At 47.7% G+C, this 27,180-nt stretch overlaps 1 protein-coding gene across 2 annotated transcripts; it reads right to left on the reverse strand.

Moving 5' to 3' along the window:
• Positions 1 to 767: 767 nt before the first annotated feature.
• On the reverse strand, positions 768 to 25,170 carry ASB1 (ankyrin repeat and SOCS box containing 1). 2 transcript variants are annotated; one of them, XM_048869790.2, is made up of 5 exons: positions 24,850 to 25,170; positions 21,728 to 21,869; positions 17,850 to 18,152; positions 8,225 to 8,610; positions 768 to 6,971 (listed from the first exon to the last, which is right to left on the reverse strand). In XM_048869790.2, the coding sequence occupies exons 1-5, from the start codon at positions 24,968 to 24,970 to the stop codon at positions 6,838 to 6,840; spliced, it is 1,086 nt and encodes a 361-aa protein (XP_048725747.1). In that variant the 5' UTR covers positions 24,971 to 25,170; the 3' UTR covers positions 768 to 6,837. The 2 variants fall into 2 exon arrangements, with proteins under 2 accessions (XP_048725747.1, XP_048725748.1); XM_048869791.2 differs by having other exon boundaries at positions 21,728 to 21,874; positions 24,850 to 24,981.
• Positions 25,171 to 27,180: the final 2,010 nt, after the last annotated feature.

A 27,180-nucleotide genomic window follows, 5' to 3' on the forward strand; every position in this document is an offset into this window, starting at 1 on the left:
TACATGCAAGTGATGAGTCAAGCAGCTACCTGCAGCTAGAACTGCTAAGACCTCACCAAATGGGTGTATCATCAGTTTTGTTGGGGAGCGGAGCAGGGTTGTGTTAGGAGTTCAAAGAGAACAAGTTGGGTACCAGGAGTCTCTGCTGGGGATTAGGAGAAGGAACTAGAGTCGGAAGATAGCGACTGATCTACTGCAGTTATTTCAGAGGAGGGAGGAGACACAGCTGTAACCCTGGGACCTCTGGATCTAAAAGCATGAGAACCAGGCACTGTCGTGCAAAGACTTTAGCAGACCCATAAACCTCTCTCTGTGATCTAGCCAGCAGGGGGAGACAGGGCGTGGGGTTCCTGAGAAGACTGGGAGACAAAACCTGACAAGGCTTGTGTATGTCTCTAGTGAAAAGCTGAGGGTTGGAGGCTTATTCAGCCCTCTGCACCTGCCTGTCACTAGCTTCCATCCCCCACCCTGTTGAGTCTGGCTTGAGCCTGCTGCATGTGAAATGACCCAGGGCTGAGGGTGGCCTGGGAAGGCGGTGCGCTCTCTCACTACTAGCAGCCGTAACCCAGGTTCAGAGACCACAGGTCTCTTCCCCCCTCAGGTGGTTAGAACAGAAGTTTGTGAGGCAGCTGAACGGTTTTAGCTCAGGCCATAGAGACTTGTGCTTTTTAGAACCAGAAGTCCAAGGTTCAATACCCAGTGCCAGCACCTTCTCCAGGGTGCGGTGTCACCCTTTGGTTCATAAATGAGCACGCTGCGAGATGGCCTTTTTTCTTTTAAACATCTTTATTTGGTTACCATGTCCCCAGTTTCACCGCAGATGTCTCCTGTCCGCTCCCCGTTTCAACCTGACTCCCTTTAGAAGCTGTAGTTTGTCCTTGGAAAAAGCAGCAAAACACTGAGCAACATCTGCAGGCATTTCATGGAGCATCTGTGTGTTCTTATAGCAGTCACTGAAAAGAAGGGGTTAAAGAAGGTACTACAACCCCTTTCAGAGCTTCCTGCCACATTCCCATTTGAGTTGGAAGCAAATATTTCCATTCCAAAATATCCCTCCCTGCACAAGAGGGTTTCAGAATGGAATTGGAAATAGTTGACCCAACTTAGACCATGGTGAATTGACTTGAACCCAGCCTTGCTGTTGTCTTTGGAAGTGGTGGGGAGGCACACGTGGGAACAACATCCCAGACAGCATTTATCAACAGCAGAATCCAGACAAGGCAGCAAAGTAAAGAAGAACGCAAAGATGAAATAATTCTCTTTTTTTAATGGCTGTGATTGTTCAAAATGTGTCTAGGTTCATTAGCCAATTTTCCAATCTCGTTACCATATCACAAGCTGCATTCCTAGCAAGGCCACACACTAATTGATACATAATGTGCATGCGTCTATATATGCAATATACACTGTCTGGCTGTTTGATTTCCCACCTAGAATGATTTCTGGCTGGGGCAGAAGATACATGTTTGTTATGAGTTATTTATGCTATTCAGCCATTACTGTAGGACTCTATGGAACAAACGCCTTTGCAAAAGAGGTATTTTTCTACTTATGAGAAAATAGTGAAATATGAGTTAAGGCGAAAATCTCTCTCTATATATAGTTATATAGAAATATATTGTACTACAGCTATACAATATACAGCTCACTCCCAATTAGCCAAATAGCACGGGCACACAGATTTTACTTGGGTAATTGGGAGCTCGGATAATCCAGAGGGCCAGAGCCATTCAGCAGGGGGTGGCCTTCTCAGTGGCCAACACTCATCCTCCTCCTCGCCGTCCTGGCCACGGGGTTCTGTTCTATTATCCAAACTCATTCCTTACCTCCCAGCATGAGATACACACCCTCTGCAGCATGTGTCTCATGCAGGGGAGAAAGGAAGGGATTTGGATAATGCAGAGGTTTGGACAATAAAGTTTTGAGTAAATGGGAGCATAGTGTATACATGTTATTACTCAGATTTCATAGTGGAAAATTATCGTTCCTTTGGTTGAAAAAAAAAAGTCAGCAGCTAGATCTAATGCCTGAAGCCACAGGTTGAGAATATCATTGACCCCTGGAAGTCACTTTTTCAATTCACAACTCAACAGTTTCCTCTAAAAATTTCAGGATATACGTATGCTTAACATTGCCCTTTTAAGCAAGGTTTGGCACCCTTGGTAGCAAACCTCCACGGGAAACCACTTTGGCACCTATCCTGCAAACACGCTTGTGCTTAACATTCTGAACATGAGAAGTCCCATTGACTTCAGCTCTTATCTGGCTGTCTCTCCATGAGGAAAGATGAGAATGGTTGGCATTTTCAGAGAGGCAAGAGTCTCTGACTTCCAATGGGAAATGAGCACCTTCAGCTACACAAGCCAGAAATGCCTCCTGCACATTATAGTTTTGATCCTCCAAACACCTGGTTAACTTTAAACATGTTTGGTTTCAATGGAACTACTCATGCATCAAATTAAGCATAGACCCAAGTGTTTGAGGCATCAGGGCCCTCAAGTTCAGACTTTCTTTAGAGAGAGAAATACAGGTAAGATTTGATCACATCTCACCCATAACCCAGGTTGTCCTTTTTAGCAGTCAGAGCAGGTAGGTGAAGATACCAGGGAGAGAAACCACTTACGATAGATATAAACAGAATTTTGTAAGCAAGGTGGGGCCAATGTGTCTTGTACACCCTGACTGTCCTATTGGTCCTTACACATAAATATTGTATGGGAGGAGGACACTGCTTGATGTGTTGTTTTTATGGATAGGAGTAATGTTTTTGAGGAGAGGGTAGATGTGAGGGTTTATATGGTTAAAATTGTATAAGCATTAATTATGCTGTCAAGGCACACTGGGCTCAGATTTAATCACACTCCACAACAAGTAACTTCAATTGCTGAATTTGATCATACATCCAGCCATCAACCATCTTAGCTATCCAATCGTTTCAGTCATGGGCCAAATTCAACCCTAGCTCAGCTCTACAAAGTTACATCACAGTTGAATTTAGGGCTGTTTTGAGGTTTTGTTCTTTCTATATCGTAATGATGTTCCATCTCAGACCCTTCTTCCAACATCTCCTTTGGGGCCAGGTTTTTAAAGGTATCTAAGTGCCTAAAGATGCACATAGGATTCTACATAAGAACGGCCACACTGGGTCAGACCAAGGTCCATCTAGCCCAGTAACCTGTCCTCCGACAGTGGTAGGGTGACCAGACAGCAAATGTAAAAAATCCAGATGTGGGTGGGGGGTAATAGGAGCCTATATAAGAAAAAAACCCAAAATCAGGACTGTCCCTATAAAATCGGGACATCTGGTCACCCTAGACAGTGGCCAATGCCAAGTGCCCCAGAGGGAATGAACAGAACATGTAATCATCAAGTGATCCATCCTCTGTCACCCATTCCCAGCATTCTAGTGGGATCAGCCAATCTGCTGGGGAGGCCTCCAAGGGGTGGAGCCTAAAGGACCTAAAGACTCTACAATACAGGTTGTCACTGATCTAACTTTCCAAAAGCATGTGTCTGTCTATCCATCCACTTTCCCTCATTTCCTCCCTCCCTATCTATGGTTTTTAAAACACCCATCGCTCTGGTGTCTGAGGACCTACTCATCACTCAAAATTCAGCAAAACCTAATCAGCAGAAATTTGTTTTTCCTTTTCATCTCACATACTCAGATATTTGTTTGCAATGAAACAGCGAGCAGAGGCAATGCAGGACCCATCTTTATATACTTGCCATCTACTGCCGCCTTAGGCCAGACTGCATGGCTGCTAATCTGAAATTAAAAGGCCAATGATAAGGAACACTGAGGACTCTCTGTCCATTGCTCCCCTTTCTTCTAATCTACCTCCTTGCCAGAATGAACCGTTAATGCAGAGCCGTTAATACAAAGTAAGAAAATAGTGAAATAACAGCAAAAAATAGCAATCCAGCATTGCTTACCAAATTTAAACACAAACATTCATAGGATGAAATTCATAAGGACAAATGCAAAGTACAGCATTTAGGAAGGAACAATCAGTGGCACACATAAAAAATGGGAAACGACTGCTTAGGAAGGAGTACTGCGGAAAGGGATTTGGTGGTCATCGTTAAGGCTGCGAGTCTTTCACAGAGGTCACGGAAAGTCATGTGACTTCTGCAGCTGCAGAGGCTGACCCCAGGGCTGGCTGAGCAGCTGGGGTGGCCCCGTGGCCAGCCGCACTGGCTGCTGCTCCAGTGGCCCCAGGCAACTGGTCCTGGGCGCTGCCCCAGAGCAGCGGTAGCTCCCCACCCCAGGAGCATCAGCGACCGCCGGAGCACACACACCCCAGCAGCAGTGTCTTCTGGAGGACCCTACCCCAACCCCCCACTGCCTCTCTCTGTCTTTCACACGCCTCAGCCAACTCTCCACAACTGCTGAACTGCAGGCACTCAAGACAAAGAATGGTCTCCTCAGCTGCTTCACACTGGGTAAAAGGGCTGGATCAGAGTAAAAGCACGGTAACCACCCAGGGGCGGCTTTCTCTGGCACAGGCACTGCAGAAGACAGCCTCAAGGCTGCATTTCAAGAACCCCTCAAAACACCTGGTGTAGTGGGTGTGCAGAGGGTGGGGCTGGGAGGTGGTGCGGGGGATGGCTCGAAACCCAGTTTCCAGACAATTCCCTGTCTAATGCTGGAGCCCCAAGAGTTGCATCCGATGAAGTGAGCTGTAGCTCACGAAAGCTTATGCTCAAATAAACTGGTTAGTCTCTAAGGTGCCACAAGTCCTCCTTTTCTTTTTGCGAGAGATTGCTGTAATTTAGGCTCCTGGGACTGACTACATGACACAGGGGGCCTCCCGCAGCCCCTGCAACGGCCCAGGATTGGGAGGGCACAAAAGCGACTATAGCTTCCCCTCCCTTTGGGCTGCAGGTTTGGTGCTGCACCCTCAGAGGTTCAGCACAGCATCTCACCCAAAGCATATACATAAATATAGTGTATAGAAATCAACAGCTAAACAAATGAGTAAAAGGGAGGGGGAACTTCTTCCCAGCTGTGGGGCCACCTCCTTGCAAACCTTGACACTCCACTGCTAGGAGCACCGCAGAGCACATACTGCGGGGCTCAGTGGGACAGGGCCTCCTATCTGTTTTTAAAACATCCCTACACAAAGCATAGGACAGGAAAGCACTCTAGGTGCTCTCCTTGGGACAGGGAATCTCTTGTACGGATTGTATTGGGCCTAGTAGAATGTGGCCCCAGTTTGTGATTGGAGCCCGTTAGTCATTACTGCCACATAAACAATAATAATTAATGGAGACACTAGAAACAAAGGGCGCCTTGGCCGAGCTGCCCAGCATTCTTCCATTGGGTGCAGTGTTACTCAGTCTTTATTCAAGATAAAACCAAGCAGCTCAGTCACACGGACACCCCAAGAAATTGTTCTGTCCACAGCAGAAGTAGGAAACACCTGATGGTTGGGGAACATTCTAGCTGACAATGATGCCAACATAGGATGGGCAGGGAAGGGTGGTAGTAATGTCTATATGCGTGTGCCATGCTTTGCAAACTGCCGACACCTCCCCATCGATAACTGCCAACACGGCTGTTGGAACACTGATAACATTTTAGTGGGGGCGGCATGTTTCTAAGCAATGAAAGCAGACTAGTATTTGGTTTGGTGGAGTTTCTTGAATGGAGTAACCCCACAGCAATTTACAAGCATGGAGTTAATTACCAGTAGCGTAGGGACACTACAGATACATTTACCAAGTCATTCACCGAACAATAGCTCCCGTTCATCCTTGGGTATTTCAACCAGCATTACTGCGCATCGAGCTGTTCAGCAGAACATTGTCTTTTTGAGAAGTGCCATGGGAGTTTTCTGGTGGCCCATGGACATTAGAAACATTAGCTTAATGCCTCATTAGAAGGCTGAGACGCACCACAGTCACGAAGGAGCGGGACAGAGCATCTGAGCACAATCTCAGACTGACGCCTCCACAACTTGTAGCTGAGTGGGCTGCCTGCTAAACCACGTGCCATGGTGAGTGTTATGTGCCTTCTCCACAGTCCCATTGAGAAACCCCATTCTTTTCTTCTCTCTTATGGGTTTTCCCCTTCATGCCATGGCAGTGATTGCTATAGCTGGTCCACTCCCAGGCATTCATGTAATTGGAGACCTATTTTTCTGGTAGCCCACCCAGACCTATATATTTTTGGTAGCAGGTATGTCAGGACACCATATCACATCTGAGAGTGTTTTGAGGACACCTGCAGTGGCTCAGACCGGTTGGCTATCTCCTAGCCTTTTAGTAGTCCCATCTCGGGATTTCTAAATAACAAAAGCCAAGTGATCTGGCTTGGGACTCTGCTGCTACCTTGAACAGCTAGGCACACACAAGCAATTTCATATTCTCCAGCAAACACACGGCACCAGACAAGAAACCCAATGCATTCACCCCAGAATGAGACATACAGCAAGTCAAAACACATCAACTTGCCATATGCACAATAGCAATTGTCAGCTCCTCAAGGGAGCAAGGTCGAAGTAAGGACAGCTGAAGCATGAGAAGATAATGGAACAGTACTGTTGTACACGCCCATTACTGATGAGGTCAGGGACTGCCTTTTGCATATTATAGGCAGATAAAAGCCCACCGCTTGAGTATGTACAAGTTCGGCATACGGTAGTGTTGCTAAAACCCAAGACAAGTTACAAGTAACAGCAACAGAGGTAGTGTCATAACAAATAACCTTATGCAAATAATCACAGGATATATCGTTCAAAACAGCACTGTGGGGAGGGGGCGATTGGCACCTGTTTTCATCAGCTTACTCATTTCTTACAGCAAACTGTCCCCAAAGCAGCTGATTGCATTCTAGCTCTGTTTGTGAAGTAAAAATTGTTTGATAGGGTCTGGGACTGGAAGAGCATGTATCAGATGCAGATGGTATTTGCCAAGTATCCTCCGCACGGCCACACGGCACAAAGACAATAAGCTCCTGGGGCAGCCTGCAATCAAAATAACAAAGGGGAAGAGAGAAAGGAATAAAAGAGCAAATGTAAATTGTTACTGGGCCAGATCTCCCTCGGGTGTAAATTGCCATAGCCCTAACCACTTCAGTGGAGCTATGCTGATTTATACCCCTGGGGATTGGCTCCCTCCCCATGCCCTTGTTCTATACCATAATAGAAATTCACTGTTAATTCTTGCAAGGATCAGACAATGCACTTTGCAAAAGCTCAGCACCCAGGGCAGGCAGGAGTGTGTCTGACACTAAGGCCTCTGGATCAGATCTTCAGCGGCGATAAAGCGGCATGACTCCATTGAAGTCAGTGGAGCTATGCCAATTTACACCTGGTTCTCTGTTTATGAGGGGAAATCTCCAGCTCCCCGAATGCTTAGCACCAGTCAAGTCATTTTGGTTTTAAGTTACACACATTTTCTTTTTGAATTAAGCATCCCCGGCACACAAAAGCAATTAACACTGGGTAGAGCTAGGACCTCTTCTCACGACCTGTCTGCAACGATGCCCTGCAAACCCACTCCCCTTCCCTGACCTCTCTATTTCAGGTGAGAGGCACAGGGTGCACTGTCCTCTTTGCCAGCTAAGCAGGGGTTGGATGGACATCACACCACTTCCTTAACCCTTTAGTTGCTACTTTTCAAGAGGACCATGTCTTCAGCTCTGACCCTATGGCCACACGTTTGCTCCTCCCACCCCTGCTCCCGCTTCTTGCCACCACTGTTCCTCTGCTGCTTTGCTTCCCAGCCAGCATGCTGCAGCTGGAGACCTAGGCCAGCTGGCCCGGATAATCAGGGCCAGACAGGTACTATAGGCTCAGGCCTAGGGCTCCGGCACCGGGACTTGGAAAATGGGGTCAGAATCTCAGCTCTGATGTTTTCAAAGTTAAGTTTCTAGCCCTGTTGGACTCAAACAAGCTGGAAACATCACTTGAGTGTAACTGAGGCCTGCCTGAGTTTGCAGACAGCCTGAATCAAGAGCCCCAAGAGGCGCAGACTGCCCTATTGATCTTACCTCTGAAACCTGCTGCCAGCCCAAGGAGGGCTGGCACCATGCTCCAGGGGCAGAACCACGACACAGGGGTGGGGTAAGGCGGGACCCATGTAGGGTGTGCCTAGGGCTCTGAACTGCCTTCAGTCAGCCCAAGCTACAAGCACCACAGCCATAGGGAAACCGTTTGCTGTGCTTCTCTCTTGGCAGCACGAGCAAGTCAGTGCCGAGGACTCGCCAGCCACTTACTCCTGGCTTCTTTGAACACCTGCAAGGCTTCTGGGTTGACTTTGACCCTTCCAGTCGAATCGGCAGCCAGGGCTTCTGCCTTCACCAGGTTCAAGTTGGCTCCAAAGTCAATCAAGAGGTTGACAAAGGCTGGCTCGCAGCCGTGTCTCAAGACAGCATCCATCACGCAGACCGGGGAGCCCCTGGAGAAGCCCTGGATGTTGACGGGGCCGCAGCAGTTAAAATCGGGGTTGGCTCCAGCCTGGAGCAGCAGCTTGAAGCACTGGAGGTTGTGATAGGCAGCGCTGATGTACAGAGGGCAGACCACCAAGGAAGTGAGCGGGCGAGAGGAGGGGCTGGGGAGCCGTGAGGGCAAGTGGTGGTTGACATCCACGTCAGCGCCATACCTGAGTATGAAAAAACAAAAGCCATCTTGGTACCGAGGCAGACGGGTGCGGGCACACAGGGCCTCCAGAGGGAAAATGCTTGAAAGCAATAACACGACTGCAGCTCAGGTCCATGGAGAAGCTGGAAATCACTGAGAAGGCAGGAGAGCCCCACCACCACTAACCATCCAGGGCATACATCTAGGATACTTTGCTGGCTGCCAGCCTCACAGTATCTGTGCATTTAGCCTCACACTCCGTATGGGGGCGGGGGGCAGTGTGATTATCTCCACTGTACAGGTGGGAACTGAGAGACTCCTTGCGAGAGTGGGTGGCCTAGCAATGGCTCTGCCAGCTTTACCCCCTTCCCACGCACAAGGGTTTTCTTGACAGCCACGCAGCACAAAGCAGCAGCAGCAGAGGCCGGAATATGGCCTGTGAAGGATTCATGAATTGCAGGGACAAAGCGGAGGGCGTGTGTTAAACATTGAGTTAAATGACAGGCTCACATTCCACAGGGGTAAATTTAGGCTCCTGAAAGTTGGGGAATTCTGGATCGCCTGCCAAAACACCCTGCTCCTGGTCCCTTCCCTGCCCGACACAGAGAAGCCGACTGCATTGGGGAGGTGAGCACAGTGTATGTTGCGCTGGCTACTCTACAACTAGCCCAGTGGTGGCTATGGCCGCTCTGGTGGCTGTTGGTCCCCAGGATCAGGAAAGCGGAGATGTGATTTAGAGACACTTTCCTCTCCCAGTCATAAGGGCTGTGCTGAGCATTGTCCTTATGCAGCTAAATATTCTGCCCTGAGTGACCAGTGTGTAAAATCCACCATTAATGGTTTGGCTAGGGGATGTGTAAATAGAATCATAGAATATCAGGGTTGGAAGGGACCTCAGGAGGTCATCTAGTCCAACTCCCTGCTCAAAGCAGGACCAATCCCCAGTTAAATCATCCCAGCCAGGGCTTTGTCAAGCCTGACCTTAAAAACTTCTAAGGAAGAAGATTCCACCACCTCCCTAGGTAACGCATTCCAGTGTTTCACCACCTTCCTAGTGAAAAAGTTTTTCCTAATATCCAACCTAAATCTCCCCCACTGCAACTTGAGACCATTACTCCTTGTTCTATCATCTGCCACCACTGAGAACAGTCTAGAGCCATCCTCTTTGGAACCCCCTTTCAGGTAGTTGAAAGCAGCTATCAAATCCCCCCTCATTCTTCTCTTCCGTAGACTAAACATCCCCAGTTCCCTCAGCCTCTCCTCATAACTCATGTGTTCCAGTCCCCTAATCATTTTTGTTGCCCTCCGCTGGACTCTTTCCAATTTCTCCACATCCTCCTTGTAGTGTGGGGCCCAAAACTGGACATGAGGCCTCACCAATGTCGAATAGAGGGGAACGATCATGTCCCTCGATCTACTGGCAATGCCCCTACTTATACAGCCCAAAATGCCATTGGCCTTCTTGGCAACAAGGACACACTGTTGACTCATATCAAGCTTCTCGTCCACTGTCACCCCTAGGTCCTTTTCTGCAGAACTGCTGCCTAGCCATTCGGTCCCTAGTCTGTAGCGGTGCGTTGGATCTTCCGTCCTAAGTGCAGGACTCTGCACTTGTCCTTGTTGAACCTCATCAGATTTCTTTTGGCCCAATCCTCCAATTTGTCTAGGTCCCTCTGTATCCTATCCCTGCCCTCCAGCGTGTCTACCTCTCCTCCCAGTTTAGTAATAACTCAGCTCCTCACTGAATGGGTACCAGATAGGCCCTAAAACAACTTTCCCCCCGGGAGGAGATGAGTAGTTAATATGTTAGTGCAAGCGCCCCTTACCTGTTGCAATCAAGGAAACTGAAACACAAATCTCTGCTAAACGGAGGAGTGTAACAAATTTCAAGAGTCTCACTTCAGTGGGAACTCAAATAGTGGAAAGCCAATCATAATGTCAAATGCTGGAGTTTCCCCCTGTACTCAGCTGTTTATGCTAAATAGATGTACCAAATTCCAGGCTTGTAGCAAATTGGGAACATATAAAATAATTATGTCAGTTAGTCAGCCATCCCTGAGAACTGTATTGTATTATCCTAAAATTAAATATTATGAGTTATGTCATTATAGATCACTTTTAACATCTATTCAGGTTGTTGGGTTTTTTTATTATGGTTGACAGCTGCCATCTTGGCCAATGCACCAGAGATGAACCATGGATCTTCAGAGCTGCTATTGCGTGAGCTAAACTGCTAACGATTTCTCGGGAGGGCTGTAACAGACTCAGATACTGTGGACCCGGAACAGAGTGGGAACTGTAGAAGCCATTCACCAAGGGCTTACGGTCAGAGCTATGCAAATAACTGATTTTTCAATTCACCAGCTACACATGCCAAAAAATTGTAAAAGATCATTTTGATGAAATGTTTTCAATTTTTCAGCAAACCAAATAATAATAATTTTACAATCTTTTGCATCATTTCTGGTTTTTTTTTAACCTTTTCAAAAATAAAATAGATGTACAATTCAAAAAAAGACGTCGTTTTGAATCAAAATGATTTGTTTAGAAATGTCAGAACATTTTGATTGTTTCAGATTTATTTTTTCTCCTGGTTTTTCTGACCAAAAAATATGGTGAATTTGACACAAATTTGCAAAATGTCTCAAATCTGCATTTTTCAGCAAAAGAAGGTTTTGTCCAAAAACTTTCATCCACCTCTCAGTACAATGGAACAACACAATACAATTTAAGGGGCTGGTTCTCAGAAGCATTCTGCTTAGGTCTAGCTCTGCACTCATTGAGCTCAATGGATTTCAAAGAGAGCAGATACCCCAATGTCGAGCACTTTTGAAAATCTCACCCTCGGTGTTTAGAATCGATGCTGTTATGCTATAGATGTTACTTTGATAGTACAAGGCATGAAACTATACATTTTACATGTGTAGCCTGTGCACCTGAGTGGATCAAACACTGAGTGAACAGAAAATAGGAGGGTTTTTTCCCCTTTTTGCAAAAGCCTGCTGAAGAATAAGAATAGCACAAAGAACATTTGCTCCCTTTAAAAATATTTACTTTGAAACACCGTAATACCGCATTTGACTGAAAAATAATAATAGCAATGTGTGCTATATGCAATGCCGTACCCATACAGTATAGAGCACATGCTTCCCAAATGCTGCACTCACACCCATTTTACATACCGTAAATGTTAAAAAAAGCAGGGTGGGGGAAGAACAAGCCAACCTCTTTTAGCCATTTTTAATTGCTCCTTTGCAACAGCCAAGGATGGATCCTGGATAGAGGAGAAGTGTCGTGCTTCCCCTTCAGAGTAATACAATGCTGTTCTGCTCAGGAATAACTCTCCTGGGTTTGTAATCTTAGCATTCAGAGAATGAGGCTTTTCTGCTCTCCTGTATATTGTAGGATTCCTCTTTCTGGTTAATAAAACATTCTGGGCCAAATTCTGTCTAGATCTTTATGAAGCTCTCACTGAAATCAGTAGGTTTCTGGCCCTGCTGCTACAAATATTTATCCATGTGCTTTAACTTTGAAGATATGAATAGGCCCACTAAAGTCAAGCATGTGCAGAACTAGTTGCAAGATCAGGGAGCATTCAAGCACATCCAAGTGCTGAATTTGGCACTTTGTGCATATTTCTCCGCGCTCCTCTCCACGGCACAGCACAGAGACTGAGACCTCAGAGGATGACGGAGAGGTGGCTGCAGGCATGAGTGGAGAGGACAGGACGTTACATGCTGACTTCCCCCAAACGCACACTGCAAAGTGGTCTCTGTCTCCTCCATAGTCACAACACAACAGCTCAGCTTTGCTTAGTGAAGGCTAAAGCTAAGAGAAGGGAGAAAGTAGCCAGGAACAGCAGCTCTCTGAAGAACTGTTCCCTTCTGAAAGAGGTTTTCAATGTTCTGTGCTGAATTGAGGCCATACTGCATATAATGGTTTCATCCTAGAAAGTTTACATTTAAATCGGGTTTCTAGGAAAATGGCAAAGGCTCAAAGCCAAGCAATGGGACTCCTCCCGTGAGTCAGGCCTGCAGGATTGGTTTCCTTTGCAACTAGCTGGTCAAAAATTCTCTCTTGAAACTGCTTCTCAGCAGAAAATTTGGTTTTCAATTAAATGAAATTTATTGCAAAAAATTTCTGCATTCCACAGAAATGTTTGATTTTTTCATCAAAAACCCAAATGGATGAAAATCAAAATCTGGTCAAAACCGGAAATATTTCTATTTGGATTTGCTGCCACAGTGCCTCATTGCAGCTGTAGTCCAGTTTTCTCATGCCCAGTTTTCTTCTGTTGGCCAGATTCCCTGCCAAACTACATTTCTACGATGCACCGTGGCCAGTGACTCCCATAATGCACCACCCTTTAGGGAGAGCAAATTTTTTCATGAAAAAAGCCATTTTCTGACCAACTCTGCTAAGTTATACTTTTTAAAACAAAATCAGTCAAACTTTTTAAAAGTTTGTAAGTACTGATACAATTCCCCATGACTTTTGTCAGTTTAACACTGTCCTTAATGGAATAAGCAGAATATATATCTCCTAATATCCTGGCTCTGCCCTCTATTAGACTAGAAGTATGATGCAATATCCCATCACAGGATGATTATGTAACAGGCTGTTAGGAAAGTAATCTATACGCCAGCCATATAATTGTAAATATTTCCACCAGTCTTACTATAAAACACGGATTACCATTCCATAGCTACGTGTGTATTTACTATTAGTGGATAAAATTTACATATAATGTCCTATCAGCTCCTGCTTTTTGCCTGGTATTCTGGTTCAGCAATTGTAGCAGGTCACAGGACTTCAGGAATTGTAATTGTGCTACCATATGATTTAATAAACCAAATCCAGCAGAGTCAATAGCAACTGCGGAGTTTGTATGTTAACAGGAAGAACCACATTGACTGATAATTAACTGGGAATAGGGTGTTTTGAAGAATATGAAAATGTATAATTACATCTTGGTAAAAAATGTCATTTTATTACATTTACCCTGTCAAGGAAAGAGTAACTTAGATCAATACTTTTAAGCTTCTACAGAGCTCTGTAAGTCAGGATTGTGTTTTAAAGTAAGCAATTCTGAATAGATCTATGAAATCCCTATTGAAAATTTTGGGCAAACTGACAATTTGGTATTAACTTAGCAGCCTTGGGAGAAACATTGCCTAATAAAAAGATATTGGACAAACTCCAGTTAATTTTTAATCCTGAAAGTTTTCCAGAATCATGCTTTTAAATTGCTGGCAAGGCATCTTTAGAGGCAGACGTATAAATCAATACATCAACTCCATCTGCTGAAATATCATTTGCTATGTTTTGTACTGTGCTAGCAAATATACTGCGGGAGATTCTTAGGAATGTAGCTAGTGGGTTCATTCTGATGTGTACACATGCAAAAGAGGAGAAAATTCAAGTTTATAGGGCCCAGTGCAAAGCGCATTCAGAGGCTATCAACCCTCCTGCTTCAGGGTTTAAGCCAACCTCTAAGTGCTGGGGGTAGGAGGAAACTTCACAGGGGTTTTCTCCCAAAGCAGCCTGCTCTAGGGTTTCTTGCACCTTGCTTGGAAGCAGCTGGGACTGGCCACTCCTGGAGCCAGGATACTGGACAAGATAGTCCATAGCTGCTTTGTAACTTTCTGTACCAACACTTTGCATTAGAGGTGATCCCATGCCACTGTGACATCAGTGGGCCCATAATGAGCTAGGACCATGATTTTCAAAAAGCTGGGCTCCCAAATCCACCTTTGCTGCAGAGTTAACTTGGGCTTTTACTCTGGGGTTGCCCCAATCCCTCTTTCCTAACACATTCATACCTCTCCCAGCTAACACTGGTGGTGATTTCAGCCCAGACTAGCTGTCTTGTCCTGGGGCTATAGGCTAAAGCCAGCCTAAGTGAGGCTTTCCCTTGGGTTTGTATCCCACCCACTTTGCACTGAGGATGCAGGCTACATCACGTGACTGCTGATAGTCCTTCAATGACTTCCCACAATTCCCTTCACATACCTAGAAGTTAGAAAAAAGTTCTCTCACTGGGAAAGAATCAAAGTGGCTCAGGTGACAGCAGCACAAAGAACCAGGTCCACGTCCCAGAAGTCCAAGTTATGCTCATGGGGAGAGCAGCACCAGTGAAGACCCAGTAAGTCGGGTGTGGCTGTTCACATCCAGGAGTGACCAACCCTGGTGCTGCTCACCCCACTTAACTCTGCGGCGACGACAGATCCCAAATCATTTCAATAAGCAGGCTGATTTTCATTGGTGATGAGCACCTACAATCCCACTAAAGTCTGTGGGAGCTCCTAGGGGCTCCTTTGAGAATCAGACCACTTATCCAGGTATCTAAATACAGGTTTAGGAGGCTAAATGTGGGTACCTGGTTGTGGCCAGTTTGGGCCTTGGGCATTGTGCACAATTTATAGGAACATAAAATAAGCATTGTATAGAGAAATCAAAGGTCATCATCCATCATTCTTATCATTAAATGTCGTATCTTATTGAAGTGCTTTGCACACGGACCAGAAGTCTTTGCCCAGGATTTATTTTGGCTTTATTGACCTTACAAAAGAAACTTCAAGCTCCCCGCAAAAATAGGCACCTAACTTCTCAGCTGATCTGCTGCTTTGTAACTTTCTGTACCAACACTTTGTATTAGAGCTGATCACAAACTAGAAGTCAAAACAGCTTTCTGTTGGAAAATGCTTGGGGTTCTCAGCGGCACACCTGCTCTGAGCATTCAGTTCAAATCACCTGTTGAAATCCCTTCTCAGACATAGGCCGGACTTGAACTAGGGGTCTCCTGAGTCCCAGGTGCGTGACCGAACCACTGAGCATTGGTGGAGCTGGAGGCCTGGGGCAAGCCTAAGAAGGAAGGGCCAGCACTTTGAAGGTGGGGAGATGAGGTTTCACTCTAACATGATGACAGATGGGGAGGTGGCGGAGGGATTCGAAGAGGGGAGCGACTGAGTGAGAGCAGTTGCACCAGAGGGGAGATGTTGGAAGCTGGACTGAAAGGACCCGCCATGGAGCAGATGAGGGGAGTGCGCAACCTGTGTGCTCCGTGAGTTTGAAGATAAACGGGGGGAGGGAGACAGAAGGCAGGACTAAAAGAGAGTTTGTGAGGATAGAGGAGAGCAGGATACTTTTCTATTGTGAGGGGAAGGAGCCAGGGGAAAAGAAGGAGGCCAAGGGAGGTTAGGAGACATACAGGACACTCTCTTTCCTCCCTGGCTCTGGATGCCGTATCAAATCCATGGCACAAACTCAAAAGGTAATAACAAAATGATTTTTAAGTACATCAGAAGCAGGAAGCCTGCTAAACAACCAGTGGGGCCCCTGGACGATCGAGATAGAAAAGGAGCACTTAAAGACGATAAAGTAATCACAGAGAATCTAAATGAATTCTTTGCTTCAGTCTTCATGGCTGAGGATGTTAGGGAGATTCCCAAACCTGAGCCGTCTTTTGTAGGTGACAAATCTGAGGAATTGTCACAGACTGAAGTGTCACTAGAGGAGGTTTTGGAATTAATTGAGAAACTTAACAGTAACAAGTCACCGGGACCAGATGGCATTCACCCAAGAGTTCTGAAAGAACTCTAATGTGAAACTGTGGAACTATTAACTATGGTTTGTAACCTGTCCTTTAAATCACCTACTGTACCCAATGACTGGAAGATAGCTAACGTAATGCCAATATTTAAGAAGGACTCTAGAGGTGATCCTGGCAATTACAGACCAGTAAGTCTAACATCGGTACCGGGCAAATTAGTTGAAACAATAGTAAAAAATAAATTTGTGAGACACACAGAAGAACATAAATTTTTGCGCAAAAGTCAACATGGTTTCTGTAAAAGGAGATCGTGTCTTACTGATCTATTAGAGTTCTTTGATGGGGTCAACAAACATGTGGACAAGGGGGATCCAGTGGACATAGTGTACTTAGATTTCCAGAAAGCCTTTGACAAGGTCCCTCACCAAAGGCTCTTATGTAAATTAAGTTGTCATGGGATAAGAGGGAAGATACTTTCATGGATTGAGAACTGGTTAAAAGACAGGGAACAAAGGGTAGGAATAATTGGTAAATTTTCAGAATGGAGAGGGGTAACTAGTGGTGTTCCCCAAGGGTCAGTCCTAGGACCAATCCTATTCAACTTATTCATAAATGACCTGGAGAAAGGGGTAAACAGTGAGGTGGCAAAGTTTGCAGATGATACTAAACTGCTCAAGATAGTTAAGACCAAAGGAGACTGTGAAGAACTTCAAAAAGATCTCACAAAACTAAGTGATTGGGCAACAAAATGGCAAATGAAATGTAATGTTGATTAAAGTAACGCACATTGGAAAAAATAACCCCAACTGTACATACAATATGATGGGGTCTAATTTATCTACAGCTAATCAGGAGAAAGATGTTGGAGTCATCGTGAACAGTTCTCTGAAAACGTCCACGCAGTGTGCAGCGGCAGTCAGAAAAGCAAACGGGATATTAGGAATCATTAAAAAAGGGATAGAGAATAAGATGGAGAATATTTTAGTGCCCTTATATAAATCCATGGTACACCCACATCCTGAATACTACGTACAGATGTGGTCCCCACATCTTAAAAAAGATATGTTGGCATTGGAAAAGGTTCAGAAAAGGGCAACTAAAATGATAAGGGGTTTGGAACGGGTCCCATATGAGGAGAGATTAAAGAGGCTAGGACTTTTCAGCTTGGAAAAGAGGAGACTAAGGGGGGAGATGATAGAGGTATATAAAATCATGAGTGGTGTGGAGAAAGTGAATAAGGAAAAGTTACTTACTTGTTCCCATAATATAAGAACTAGGGGACACCAAATGAAATTAATGGGTAGCAGGTTTAAAACAAATAAATGGAAGTTCTTTTTCACTCAGCGCACAGTCAACCTGTGGAACTCCTTGCCTGAGGAGGTTGTGAAGGCTAGGACTATAACAGGGTTTAAAAGAGAACTGGATAAATTCATGGAGGTTAAGTCCATGAATGGCTATTAGCCAGGATGGGTAAGGAATGGTGTCCCTAGCCTCTGTTTGTCACAGGGTGGAGATGGATGGCAGGAGAGAGATCACTTGATCATTATCTGTTAGGTTCACTCCCTCTGGGGCACCTGACATTGGCCACTGTCGGTAGACAGGATAGCGGGCTGGATGGACCTTTGGTCTGACCCACTATGGCCGTTCTTATGTTCTTACCCCACAGACTGACCCTGAGCTGGGAAGGTAAGGGGACCGACTATACTTGCCTTATCAGCTCTCTCAGGATGTCGGCCCTGCCCACGCGGGAGGTGTGGTACACAGGGGTGCTGCGATGGTGATGGCTCCCGTTGGGGTCTGCACCAGCTTCCAGCAGGATTTGGGCGCATTCCAGGTGCCCGTTCACCACGGCAACGTAGAGGGCTGTCTGCCCCTTCACATCCACCAGGTCAATCTCCGCCCCTTTCTGGAGGAGGAAATCCACACAGTTGCCATGGCCGGCGGTGGCAGCGATGCGCAGTGGGGTGCAGGGCAGCCAGCCGCAGCACCACACGGACTTCTCGTTGATTCGGCTGAGCGGGGGGGCAACAGAGCAGAGTTATCTGTCAACGCACACGGCTTCTTCCGGGATACAGCCCTGCCTCCCCCCGGACACACAGTGGGTAAGCCACAGGTATGGTGTATGCCCTGGCCTCTTGAAGCCTCATCTAGTACCTTTATTACGGTAGCACCTAGAAGTGCCCACCAATACCAGGGCCCTATTGCACTGCATGTTGTATGTACACATAACAAGGGGCAGCCACTGCCCCAGGGAACTTACAACCAAGTAGACAAAGGAAGGATTATTAGCCTCATTGTACTGATGGGGAGGTGAAGCACAGAACGCCAAAGTGGGCAGACCGTGCAGAGCTGGGAGCTGAAGACAGATCACTGGCGTCCCAATTGAGCACATTAGCCACAAGAGCACCCTCCCGCTTGAAGAAAGAGCAAAGATAGAATATCCATTCTTCCTTCCGAAGTGCAGGACTCTGCACTTGTCCTTGTTGAACCTCATCAGATTTCTTTTGGGCCAATCCTCCAATTTATCTAGGTCACGCTGGACCCTATCTCTACCCTCCAGCGCATCTACCTCTCCCCGCAGCTTCGTGTCATCTGCGAACTTGCTGAGGGTGCAATCCACGCCATCCTCCAGATCATTAATAAAGATGTTGAATAAAACCGGCCCCTGTTTCGACAAAGAGGATGTTGCATGTCTGCTTGTGGTGCAATAGTCTATGTTCCAGGGTGAAATCGAAATATGATTTCACTAACAAAGCTGTCATTTACAAACCAGCTTTGCTAGAACCATCACAGCCGAAGTAGGTCTTTTCCCCCACGGCCAGGCAAGAGGTGAAAGTGTGCCGAGCACACACCGGGCTGTGAGCTGCAACAAGGACCCTGTGACTGTGCCAGAAGAGCAAAGGAGGGAGCAGGGGTGAGGAGGAAGGCAGGGAAGAGTTAGTGACTGAGGCCAGGTCTCCCAGAGAAACATTTGCTTGTATGGCCGTGTCATGGATGCAAAGATTCCAAGGCCAGAGGGGACGACTGTGATCATCTTGTCTGGTCTCCTTCATAACCCAGGCCAGAGGACTTGCCTGGATGAACTAGGGCAGAGCTTTTAGAACAAGCTCCAGTCTTGATTTTAAAATCACCAGTGATGGTGCATCCCCCACGCCCATTGGTAAGTTGTTCCAATGGTTCATTACCCTGCCTGTTAAAACTATGCACCTTAGTTCTAGTCTGAATTTGTCTTAGCTTCACCTTCCAGCCATTGGACCAGACTATACTTTTGCCTGCGAAACTGAAGAGCCCATTATCAAATATTTGTTCCCCTCATGGGTCCTTAGAGAATATGATCAAGTCACCCCTTAATGAAGCTAAATAGATTGAGCTCCTTGAGTCTATTACTCTAAAGCATGTTTTCCAACTTTAATCCTTCTCATGTCAGTTAGGGGCTGATTTTTTGCAACAATTCTTCTTTACAGGCAAAAGCCCTACTGTAGAAACAGTTGTCCTGGCATAAAAGTGTCGATTTCACTCACTGAAGTGGTATAAGCGATCCCAGAAAAGGGACGCTGTATAAACCATATAGCTATCCCGGCAAAACTTTTCTGGCCTAGGCTAGGCCTCAGGGCGCAAGAGAGCACAGACACAGCAATGTCCTCAGTTGGCAGGCAGCGCAGCCCAGTGGCTAGGCCATTCACTTGGATGTTAGGCGACCTGGGTGTTCTCAGCTCTGCCTCTCACCCACTGCTTGAGTGAGTCACTTCACAGCTCCAGGCATCAGTGCTCACATCTGTGCAATGGGGTAATAGTACTTCATCCCCCCACCCACACACACACACACTCACACTTGTTATTTCCCATCCTTAATCCAGGTTGTCTCTTTATATTGTAAATTCTTCAGGGGCAGGGAGTGTCCCTTGATAGGGATTTGCATGGTGCCTGGCACAACAGGGCCTCTAAGCACGGCTGGAATATAAATAATAATCAAGTGAGGCTGATGGGCACAAATAGGTGACAGGTGGAAACTTTATAAAACTTGGTGGGCCAAGTGACAAAAGGAATGCCCCGGAAATTTGCTAGGGACAAAGCAGTTCATTCTTAGAAGGGCTGGCTCATTCTGACTCTTGCTGAAAAGGCAATTTCAGGCGAGAGTTGTCATTATGCAGTTTACTCAGCAATGCAGGAAAATTAATTAAATATCCCAATGGCCACAGACATAGGCTGGGCCAAATTTTTAACACAGGGCGTTTCAGTTTTATATGTGATTGTAATCCCCTCTGCATGGTTTTGCCATTACACATAGACTTCTATTTCCCCATTATTTTATTTCCAGGCTGAGCTGAAGCATATTCACAAGCGGAGGCTGGATATTTATAACTGTACGTAACTCAGTTGAAATTTGCTTGGCATGGGATTAGCCTGGGTAAATTCAGGTGTTACCTGAGCAGCCTCTGACCCGCAATACAAAGAGCCTGCTGGGTCCTGCCAAGCTGCTCTGTTAAAGCTGAGGAAGTGCTGAGCTCACTGTGCCCTCAGGGAACGGCTGATTACTGGGAAACACAGGAAGAAGCAGTCATCTTCCCTTCCCCCTGCGTTCCCAGGAGGGTCTGACGGTGGCCTCTGGATCTGTACGTTCAAAGATACCCTTTGTGCGTGAAAGGCATGAGGAACTCCGTGGTGCCCAGTGCTGGGATCGGGGTATCTGCTGAACCAGGGAAGCGGGGCAAGTGAGCTGATCGATCTGTGAACTGCCAGGTGTAGGAAATGTGCCAGAGCCACATCTCTGAAGACACCAGTGCCTGCTAGCATTGGGGAGCAGATTTCCTATCACCCCTCCTTAGGAGAAGGCCTGACACTGGAGGGGGAGATCCGACCCCAGGCTTCACTCCCCCACTTTCTACACAAGAAGATCTGTCAATGCACAAGTTCTTCACCATTTCAGAACCAGCTTGCTGAAGATGGACAAGGCAGGGGAGGGTGGCAGGGGGGGTGTTAGATTTTTCTAAACCTGTTTACCCCAGCCCCTGGAGCCCACTCATGGCCACGGCCATCTCGTGACCTGCTGTACACGGAACAGGCAAGTTATGTCTATGCAGCATCCCCACCAAGGAAAACACTCCCACAGGTGGCAAACGGGACAGCAGCCTCCGCTGAGAAGCCAAGGGAATACCACCGCTCTCTCATCCCTCCCAATAACCCCTTCGGCTCAGACTGGAGGGACAGACTTTGGCCCAGCTGCGAGGGCGCGACAGGCCACATGGCATATGCTATATTAAAAAAACAAGGCCTGCATACAGTGTGAGAACCTAAAACCACTCTGACATATACCAGGTGAAATTGGGTAGGTTAAGAGCTGCAGCGTCAGCTGGCAGTATGATGGGCCAGATGCCCACCTGGCGTAAGTCGGCATGCCTTCACTGAAGGCCATGTGTGTGTGCTGATTTACACCTTCAGAGATCCAGGACCATTTCTCTCTATCCCAGACCCTGCCAAAAGGAAGCTTGCATCAGACTCCCCATCCGAATATCACTGAGTAGCGGGTGTTCCCAATACCCAGCCGCGAGGGGCATGCTGGGAGAGCAGCAGGGGAAACGAGGGTCACCTTTGGAAGCTCTCCTCCTGCAGCAAGCTCCGGAGCGTCTCCAGGTCCCCGACATAGGCAGCGTTGTGCAGCCTCATGTCTTCGCAGTGCTCAAGGGGGTGGTCACAGAACTGCTCCCTCAGCCACTCCTTCAGATTGCGACCTGCGCTGGAGAGAAGGTTGCTGTGTTAATCCTGGAGATGCCTGGATTCAACACCTACCCCATGGGCGCTACCTTGACCAATGCACCGGGGAACTCAAAGCAGAATTTGCTACAACTTGAGCTGTCTGGAGCCAGGGTGCTAACTTGGGGTTATAAAATCTCCCATTCTCTGTGGTGCGGCCTACGGGGGGCTTTGTAATATTCTCCCCGGTGGGTTATGTCCTCTGGCAGTGTGAGGATCTGAGGTGACATACGGCAGCTGCCTCTACACACAGCGGACACTGAATGCTAGAGGCTTCACTAGCCAGAGCCAGCCACGCTCTAGGGGCATGAGGGGGGCTGTCTTCCAGGGAGAGACAATGCAACAGGGAGCACCCGGGGGAAGGCAGGGTGGGCAGCCTGTCTCCACAGAGCTGCCGCACGTTGACAGGACCACTGGCACAGCAGAAATGAGGGTGGGGACCAGTGTGTATGGCAGGGATATTCTGGGTGCGTCCAGTACCCAGCGCAATGGGGCACGCCCGTGGCTGGGGCCTTCAGGCCCTGCTGTACTAGGCATAAGCGTCTCTCTGCACTGGCCCCCAGCTCTGGGATTTGCTGTTTTCCCTTCCCTTTTCGCCTTCCCTTTTCCCTGGTGGTGTCATCTGTCCACTCCTCCTCCTTTCCCTTTCCCTGTCACCCTCCTCCCACTCCCGTTTCTCTTCCCCTCCCTCCCCTGGGCCTGCCCACCCAGCCCTTTTCCTGCCACGAGGGGGGGAAAGCCAAGGGCCTGAAGAGAGCCAGCTCTTTGCTGCCAAGTTAGGGAGGCCAGGTGAGCGGAGAGGTGATGCCATAGGCAGCCGGGCGAGCCAGGATGGCGGCTGTCTGTGCTGCTGTGTTGCAGCGCTGGGAGACTTGAGAATCCTGGGAAAGTCCCTGGCTTTGGAAAGCCAAATGGAAGCTCAAATCAGGGCCTGGAAAACCAAAAGAGTCCTGCTTTTTGTGGGCTTCTGGTCACTCTACCCCAGAGGCCAAACCGTGCTCCTTCCCCTCCCCGCCATCACACCTTCCTGATTTCCCTTTGACCTTTCACCCAGCCATCCAAGCCTCCCAGCTGCCCCTCCCATGGCGATTCCTGCTTTCTTCAGCACGCTTGTGCCAAACGCTCAACCCACCGCCCCTGCTCCAGAAACAAGCGGTGCTTGGATACCCTTCCACGTCCGAAGCCCTCCCGAACAAGGCTCACAGTTAGCAGGTGTGAACAGCAACAATCACTGACAACACATGATGCAACCAGCCAGGCTGGTCACTAAGAATGACTCCAAAGGTTTGGAATAAACAAGAATTGGCCTAACCCTCTGCCCACAGCTAAAACAAGCCCAAGCCAAAAATATTCCAATAACTGGTTGGTGTTTTGTCCTCACAAACGCTGCCCGTCCTAGCTCCAGCCAGGATCGGAAGTGTAAAGTACTCAATGATGGTGCAAGATGCTGTCCTCCCCAGATTTGTAGAGCAATTTAGCGGACTCGGGAGGGTCGCATCATTTGAAGTGGTTTAGCTGAAGCAGCCAAAGCACTGGGGAGTTCTCTGAAACATCTGTGGTTCGCTTGTCAGTAAATATTACCTCCGGAAAACTTCTAGTTGCAACCTTAACTATAGGGTGCTGTCACATGCGCCAGAATTTTCAGAAGAGCTCGGCTCCCGTTTAGGCAGCAATACACGCGGTCCGTTTTTGCCAGCACTTCAGCGCACTGGGTGCCAAGGTGTCCTGAAGAATGTGGCCAGAGGTGTCACAAGGGCAGCCGCTGGGTGCTGAGCACTTTGGGTAAATGGGAGCTGCTGGGCTCTTTTGACAGCTTGGCTCCAGTTGTGGATGCTGCTGAGCGCTTGAAAATGCAACTTGAGGTGGCTCAGCCTGTCCTTTTCAAATACATGTGAACATAAGAACAGCCATCCTGGGTCAGACCAAGGGTCCATTTAGCCCAGTGTCCTGTCTTCTGACAGTGGCCAGTGCCAGGTGCCCCAGAGGGAATGAACAGAACAGGTCATCATCAAGTGATCCATCCTTGTCGCTCATTCCCAGCTTCTGGCACTGTGTGATGCACTGTGTAGCAAGCATACAATAAACATGTGAGATGGACAACGCTAACAGGGCTCTGATGATAGTCGAGTATCTCTCCATGTTAGAAAACCACGACGGTTCCATGAGGTGTCTTTAATCGTGTAGCCAACCAGCCCTTGGGGAGAGAGCTGCAGACATTAAGTACGTTTAATTTGAGAGGCAACTGGTAGACTTAAAATGGCAGCTCAAAAAGGGAAAATAGCAGAGGGATTTAATATCAGAGCTTAATTTGTGCCAGGGCTGAGCCCCGGCACCTTTAAGCCTGGCAGCTCATAGCCCCGGCACCTCTGGGCTTGCTTCATCTGTTATGAATGTAAAAAAATTGCTTGAACCACGGCACCTCTTTCATTACAGATTAAGCACTATTTCATATCCCTGCACACACAGAGAGCACACCCGCACACACTGGACTACAGGCATAAACCACCTGCTTCTCATCCAGCTATGTGGACTTGTACTTCCTTAAGAGAATGACAATTGCATGGGAGCAGAACAGAGAAACAAACCACGGGGTTTGCAAAGTCCCTTTTGTGGTGCTGCTCACACGTCCCTCTGGAAAACCCTACACAAATCCGAGAGCCCCCTGAATGGCCGGCATTCCTGAACATCCCGCAGCTTACAGTGAGAGAATGCACTTCCCTGCCCCCAGCCTCCCACCCCCACCACACCACCCTACCCCCAGAAAAAGACCAGGGGGCACTCCAGAGTGTTCCCCCCCCCCGGCCCCCAGTTCATTGCCAGGGAAGCAGAGCCTTGTAAAGCACAGCCCCCCCTACCCCAGGCAGCGCCACAGGAAAGGAGGGAGGGCCGCAGCTTGAGACTGCTCTGGTGGCTACAGTCCCTCTGCTGATGCTCCTGCCTTGGCTTTCCTTACGTTACCTGCATTTCCATCGGTGGCACCGAGGGTGGCACCATGACTGTCACTGCTCTGGGCTTCCAGGCCAGCCCCAGGTTCTCTTTGCAGGGAACCAGGACTGTTGGGGTAGTTTCCTTCAGCCATCTGGCCCACTCTTCTACACCGCAGCCGCCCAGCCGCTCCCTGCCCCCCCCAGGGGCTCCCCAGGGCACTCCCTACACTGAGCTGCCCTGGCACAGGAACCACAAACAGGCTGAAGCTGGCATGTCATTTCCCTGGCCTGGGAACACTGAGCGCTGCACACTGTCCCACCCTCCCCGGATCCGATTGGTGAGGGCCATGGCTCTCTGCTTCCTGCTTCTAGTTAAGGTGGTTTGGGCTGTCAACACTGAACCAGAGCAGGGAAGCAATTCCTCCTTTGCAAGGGAAACAGGCTGGCTTCTCTCCCCCAAAAGGGCAGATCTCCGGAAGCTGAAATAGCCTGTCATTCGCAGGAGCACGCCCTCATCCCAAACAGAGGAGTCTGCGGAGAGGAGGGCCGAAGAAAGAGTGAAAGGGGAAGTTTGTGATAATAGGATCCACAGTCTATAACACTGTCCAAATGATCACAACAGCCGTGAGACAAGTTTGTCCCTGTGTCAGTCAGTCAGTCAGTCAGAACACAATAGCCCAATTGTTGGTTCGTTTTTCTGCTGCCCCAGCTTTCCGGCTAACCACATCTCGCTCCCTTCCATATGGGCCTAAGGCAGCCAGCATTGAAATCGCTCCGGCTGACTCTCTTTAGATCCCCTGTCCGCTTCCTGTGGAGGGAGCAGGGTGTAGTTTGGCTAGAAATCCAACCAACACGGAACATTGTGACTTAACGTTTGGCAAAGGCTTACTCACCCTGCTGGATGCTGACAGCAGCCAGCTGGGCCATCATGTCAAGGAGGAGAGAAATGGCTGCTATCCTGACCCAGCCTTGATCGGCTCTGTGTGCCAGAAGCCCATCCCTGAAGGGTGGAAGGCCTGCTGGGAGGGCCAACTTGCCCAGAAAATCCCCGTGTTCTGTCCCTGGAGCACCAGGACAGGGAGCATGAGGCCTGATGCACGAGGATGCATTGGTTTCAAGGGGAATCCTGCGCACTTGGGCAGCGCGGCATTCTGCAAGAGGAAGCAGCTGGCTAAGGAGAGTCCACCTTTGTAGTGTAAGGCAAAGGCGAAGGTTTGGTTTCTGCAAGCTCATGGAAATGCGATCAACAGCCGAGGCCAAACTGTCCTGGGTTCGTTCACCATTAAACTGTCAAGTCAAGCCCTGGGGATGCTAGTAGGACTAGAGCAGCAAATGTAAAAGCTAAGAACAGATCTATATGCTCTAAATAGGAGCTCTTTTTCCAGCAAGTGGTAGAAAAAGAGGAAGGGGGTTGCCATGAAATTTGCAGTACCACCCTTGCTTTTGAAAACAGCCTAGTAGCTTCAGTGGCACTTTTGCAGGACGCAAAGCGCTAGAAAGAGAAATGCTCAGCATTGGAAAGCTGTTATAAGCTACCAGCTTAGTGAAATAGCCAGAGGAGTGTGAAGATTTCAGATAGAACGGCACTTGTGCTATACATACAGTATACTATGGATGTGTCATTATCAGCTCCACCGTTAAGTTTGCATTGACTTTCCACTCTTAGCACAGGTTCCCTTAATTTTTATTAAATGAGTTATACAAAATTTTCTCCACAGCGGATGCTAAAATTATGGGTACAAGTGTGTGCGTACTCACATTTTTTGGAAGGTGCAGCTTTGCACACACAGGTTTTCACTTGGAGAAATGCACCAGATTGTGCGCAAGAGTGCTGATGTTCCTTTCGCTTATATTGGTATGCATGCATTAAAGTTTATGGAGTTGCACCAGTGTAAAAATTAGTGCAAGTCAGAGGAAAATCAGACCCGTTTTCTATCATTCCTAAAATAGGGTAAGTAGCTTTCTAACTGTTTTGCACAAACAAAAACAGGGCCATGAAAAAGTGGGTAAGAAGAAATTTGAGCATGCAAAACTAGTTTTGTGGCCTGGGTAGAGATAGTTTAGTACAATTGATCGATAGGGCACAGTTTCATATGGACTCTCCGACTACACTCACAAAATTTCCAGGGGCCTCTATCTGCAAATGCAAAACCTACACAGGAGAGATAATTACACCTGCAAAGCATGTTGTGTGTGCAAGTGACTGGGATTGTGGATACAAACAGATGCACCAATTGCTGCAGGCATACTTGGCATGGCTGATTTCAAATACATCCCACATCATCTCCGTACACAGCCCTAACTGCGCATTTTGTTGGAGGTCTGGAAAGTGTTTTAAACACACCCTGTCTCATGCATGCAA

The sequence above is a fragment of the Caretta caretta genome, chromosome 11 (assembly GCF_965140235.1).
Source record: "Caretta caretta isolate rCarCar2 chromosome 11, rCarCar1.hap1, whole genome shotgun sequence".
Lineage (NCBI taxonomy): Eukaryota > Metazoa > Chordata > Testudines > Cheloniidae > Caretta > Caretta caretta.